Source organism: Lactuca sativa, chromosome 7, assembly GCF_002870075.4.
Source record: "Lactuca sativa cultivar Salinas chromosome 7, Lsat_Salinas_v11, whole genome shotgun sequence".
NCBI classification, from domain to species: Eukaryota; Viridiplantae; Streptophyta; class Magnoliopsida; order Asterales; family Asteraceae; genus Lactuca; species Lactuca sativa.
In genome coordinates, this window is record NC_056629.2 from 1,599,379 (window position 1) to 1,605,135 (window position 5,757).

The 5,757-nt window shown below is 35.1% G+C and overlaps 1 protein-coding gene across 1 annotated transcript; it reads right to left on the reverse strand.

Annotated features, from left to right (window-relative positions):
- Positions 1-1,527: 1,527 nt before the first annotated feature.
- LOC111894577 (uncharacterized mitochondrial protein AtMg00810-like) lies at positions 1,528-3,019 on the reverse strand. Its single transcript, XM_023890645.1, has 3 exons — positions 2,823-3,019; positions 2,196-2,295; positions 1,528-2,106 (listed from the first exon to the last, which is right to left on the reverse strand). Exons 1-3 carry the CDS (start codon positions 3,017-3,019, stop codon positions 1,528-1,530), a joined length of 876 nt encoding a protein of 291 aa, XP_023746413.1.
- Positions 3,020-5,757: the final 2,738 nt, after the last annotated feature.

The following is a 5,757-nucleotide window of genomic DNA, read 5'->3' on the forward strand; positions in this document are numbered from 1 at the left end:
TTATTTACCTTTTTGATTTGTTCTTGGTTTTCGTTTATATGTATTCTTCACTATTGATGTTGTTTCTGTAAGGGTAAGTAGTTAATATTAGGAAAACATAAGCGAAATGTGAAGTAACCTTTGTATTTTGACAGAATAGTTTTGAATAAAGATGAAAAATGAAGAGATGATGTAAAATCATTTATATATCAAATAATAATTGATGATTCGTACAAAAATTTCAAGTAAATAAAGTAATAACGAAGGAGGGTTACGAGAATGAACGAGTATCATAAATTTCAAGTAAAATTGAAGTAAACAACATTTTTTGAAGAATGAACAGTGTAAAAACAATGTTTTTAGTTCTAAATCAACTAATAATTTTCGAACTTTACGAGAAATTTCAAGTAATCAAGTGATAATTTTAGAAATGATTCGAAATCGTTAAAAACTCGAGAAAAAACGTCGATGATTACCTTTCATTGTCAAGAGTGAGGAAATGGTCTCGTTCATGTTTTCATCGGAAGACATTTTTCTTCGTTTATGTTATTTGATGCTTCTGCAAATGTTTTTCTTCTTGTCGATTATTCTTCAAGTGGTTTTCGTGTTATGGTGTATCGAAGAGGGAAATGATGTTTTTCTATCGAGATTTGACGTGATATGAAATTACTTAAGTGCCCTGACAGTTTAATATTTTTTGATTATTTAAAAATTTGTCACCGCTCGTTAATGTATTTGGATTATTTACAAGTTTGCCAACGTGTGTTTTTTAAGCTCATTAAATGATTGGCTGAGAATGGTTCCCCAATTCTCAACATTTTTTCTCAATTGAACCCTCGTATATATATATATATATATATATATATATATATATATATATATATATATATATATATATATATATATATATATATATGAGTTTATTCAAAATTTTACATATATATAAGTTGAGTACGTATCTCAATTGAACATATAAATTGACTAGCTCAAATTTATGTTTTTCATTCATGTTAGGGTTTTAGCCATTACTTTAAGCACATTTTTCACAATCAACCCCTCTTTACAACGATTTCTTTATTAGTTTCTAGAAGTTACATAATTAACCCCAAAACTTTTATAAATTTCCATATATCCCTTTTTAATTTATTTACTTTTGTTTTTCATCGTAAAAACTCACTCTCTTAAATTTAGTTTTTATTGATAATACTGCCCTATAATTATTGAAAGAAAGAAATTATATGGTTCTCGATAAAAAAACATAAAGGCTACAAAGTAGAAATGGGAGAATAAATATTAGCTAAGACTAAACCCTACGGGCTAAATCCTAAATGGACCATAAACATGTGAGCTAACAACATATAGGCTAACATCCACCCTCAAACTCACAATGCCATAAAAAATAAGCATTGAGAGTTTGTCACACAAGAAACGAAACGAGATGCCGATAGAGCCTTCGTTAAAATATCCGCAAGCTGGAAGGTTGATGGAACAAATGGAAGTGATATGGTTCCGAGCTATAAGTGATGATAGGTGAAGTGACAATAAATGTCAATGTGTTTTCGTCCGCTCATGGAAAACAAGATTCTTCGCAATTTGTATCACACTTTTACTATCATAATGCAGGGGAGTAAGTGAAGAAATGTGAACTTCCATATCTGCAAGAAGCCACCGTAACCAGATAATATCACATGTAGTCATAGCCATAGCATGATACTCAGTCTCAATGGAAGATCTAGAGAAAACGTGTTGTTTTTTGTTCTTCCGTGAAATCAGAGATTCTCCAAGAAATACGCAAAATCTGGTGGTGTATTTACGAACATGACGATCACCATCCCAATCAGCATCACTATAGACACATAACTCAAGAGTAGACGTCGAGGGAAACAAAAGGGTTTGAAACTGAGTGCCACGAAAATATCTCAGAATACGAAGTATAGCTCCCCAATGAACAGAGGTAGGAGCCGTAACAAATTGACTGACAACATGAACAACATGAGCAATATCTGGAAGTGTAACTATGATATAAACCAAACTTCCCACAATGGTGCGATAAACATTCAGATCGGAAAAAGGACCACCGTCAGTAGGATAGTACCTTGCATTGGTTTCAACAGGGGTATCAACAGTCTGATAGTCAGAGAGGCGCACCCATGTAAACAAGTCAGATATATATATTTAGTTTGAGAAAGAAGATACTCTTTCTTAGACTGAGCTACCTCAATACCCAATAAATAATACAACAAGACCAAATCCTTCACAGCAAATCGATGAGCTAGATCATGCTTCAAAGACTCAATACCACCATGGTCATCACCACTAATAATAATGTCATCCAAATATAGGGAAAAAAGAATTCATCCTGCACTCGAACATCTAACAAACAAAGTCGAATCATGATTACCTTAGACAAATCCACGAGAGGTAATCATTGTGGAGAATTTCTCAAACCAAGCACAAGGTGCTTGTTGAAAAACCTCGCCGAGATGGTGCTGAATTCCTGGGGGAGGAGACATATAAACCTCTTCATGGAGCTCACCATTCAAGAAATCATTGTTGACATCCATTTGAAAGATCTTCCACTATCGAGCGGATGCATCTGAAATCATAGTACGGTTTATCCTCATTTTTGCCACTGGTGCAAAGGTCTCCTCATAGTCCAAACCATAATGTTGGGAACCTTTTACTACAATTCTGGCCTTGTACGCTCTATACACCCATCAGCTTTTGTTTTTATCTTACACACCAAACGAAAACCAATCATATGTTTTCCAGGAGGAAGGGAAACCAAATCCCATGTATGAGTCTGATGAAGGGTAGTGAGTTCCTCAGCCATAGTATTCTACCAAAGACGATCTAATACAACTTCTCTATACGATTCAGGTTCACACAGATGATGGATGTTCGCTATAAATGAAGAAAATGGTCCTGAGTATGTAGAGTAAGCAAAATCTGGAAGATTAGCGGACTTAATAGGACGAGTAGATCTACTTATGGATGGTCGAGGTGGGTCATCAATGTCAACAGTCACACGGGCGGACATAGGAATAGGAGGAGTCGAGGAACTCTATGAAGAAGTGGGTATGTCATGAACTGGAGGATCAGGCGGCATAGATGAGTCTCGAGCCTTTATATCCCCATCAAAAGGATCAATATACAGAAGATCTGACTTCGTGACATTGTGGCTTGTAGCAGGAATCGAGTAGAAAGAAATATGTTCCAAAAAAGTGACATATCAGGAAACATTTATCTTCTGACTCACAGCATCATAGTAACGATATTGTTTCTGTCCAACACCATACCTAAAGAACACACAAATAGCAAATTTCTGTCCCAACTTGCTCTTCTTAACATGAGGACGAAGAACAAAACAACTACATCGAAAGACTTGTAGAGAATAGTAGTCTACTAGGTGACCATATAGCTTCTAAAAAAGAGACATTCCTGAATTCAATTCAGCAGGGATACGATTAATCATATAAACAAAAGTTAAGACTGATTCTCCCTAAAAGGCACTAGGAACCTATATAGACAAGAGCAATGAGTAGGTTATGTCAATAATATGACAATGTTTTTATTCTCCCACACCGTATCAGTGCACGATGATTGGTGTATGGTCCCATCAAAAGCTAGTAATTAAGTAAAATCATTATAGGTATGTTCACCCCTAAGTCACACTTGAAGCACTTTATCACACCAGATTGTGGAGTTTTAACAAGAGCTATAAAATTGTTGTAAATGCTAGGAAAATCATATTTGTGTTTCATAAGATAAACCCATGTATATCGAGTATAATCACGTCTAAAAGATACATGATAGATCGACTCACCCTTTGTGGATACTGGTGCAAGGCCCCACACATCATAATAAATAATATCAAAAGGAGCAATAGAACAAGACATACTTTTACTAATAGGTAAAATATAGAAATTTTCCATTTTTCAATCACTACAATCAGAAATATTACAAGTGTTAAACTAACCCAAAACACCACTAGAGGCTAGAAAATTCAAACGTGATAGAGACCCATGTCCTAAACGAGAATGCCAATATTAAACAGAGACGACAAAACACTCAAACAAAAAGAAGAAAAATTACTACTAAAGGCAAAAATAGCAGATACTTTGAGAACCTCCGAGACATAAAGTTCTCCTGCCCTATGGCCGATCGCAATCACCTTCTAAGTGTGTTCGTCCTGTATAATACAGATGGAATCAGAAAAGAACACCTAATTACCACACTTACACAACTGGCTAACCATAACAAGATTTAAAGTGTGTTTAGGGATGTAATAAACATCATGAAGATACACATGACGATTAGAAATAGATCCAACACACTCAACTGTCACAGATGCATCATTTGCAGACATAACAAAGACATATAACATGTATGACAAAGACGTAAACCATGACAAATAAGGAGTCGGATTTTGGGTTGCACCAGAAGCTAAAATCCACAAAGATGAAGGCATACATGAGGTACCGGATGAAGTAGGACCATAATGAGACATAGATGCAGACATAATAGTACGATTGGAAGCCAAAGATTGTCCAAAACTCTCAAAGACCTTGGGATCCAACCCTAATGGTGGCATGTTGCCACCTGACTTAGTGTCAACTGATGGAGCAACATCAACAATAGTGAACTATGGAGGGCGAGGTGAATGTCACCAAAACTTTTGTTGACTAAACCTATTTTGTTGTCCCAACTGAGGCTGACCATATTTACCATTATTGACTTATAATTGACACCGAGCTTTCCAAATAATTTTCTCCTTGTAGAATGCATATTCATCATAAGCAACCCTTGGAGTTTTTCGAGACTGATTAGAGGAAACAACAAGCACAACAAGTGTGGAACTAGGAATGGAGGTTGCTTTAAATCATTTATCCACATAAGACTTGATACGAGTCTGTTCAACAATTAACTAATGAACAACAAAATGCACTTAGGGAAAGGGGAGCAATGAAGAATTGTTCCATGTAGACCTTCAAAATTAGAACACAACGCCGTTAAAAACTAGAACTAACGTTGTTCTTTCCTCTTAGCAATATAAGGCTTAAAATCTTTTAACTCTTTCGATTCAATAAGAACCAATTGATCCCACAAACTAGACATGGAAACAAATAAATGTTGAATACTCAAGTCATTTTGTTGAAGGGCATTAATATGATATTCTAACTGACACTGTTTAACAAAGTTGGACTGAGTATACAGTTTCTCCAAGTGATTCCAAACTTCTTTTGATGTTTCATATTTAGCCAACTGTATACCAATTGATTGTGTAATAGAATTGTTAATCCAAGTAATGACCATGGAGTTATCAGGCTCCCAAGCATCAACCAACAAATCGAAATTCTCAGCTTGAGTCACTGAAGGTTTGGTTTAAGTCCCAGCGATATAGCCCTACATATTCTTCCCATGAAGGAAGTTATTCATAACATAATGCCAATATGTATAATTCTTTCCATTTAGTCAAGTATTGATTTACTGAAGGGAATCATCCTTTCCATTCATGTTGGTAGTAGATAAATAACCACAACAATAGATAATCAATTAGAGAATCAGAAGAGCAACAAACCTGTGGAAGTAATCAATCGAACAGTAACAACAAACTAACAACAACAACAACAACGTACGAGTATCAACAAGCAAACAAAAATTAATAGCGAATGAGCATCAAACAAATAGGAAATGAAATGGCTACATATGATAATATTGATGGGTCTTACATGTAATATAGTGGAATAATCCTTATACTCTTAAGGGTGCATGAAA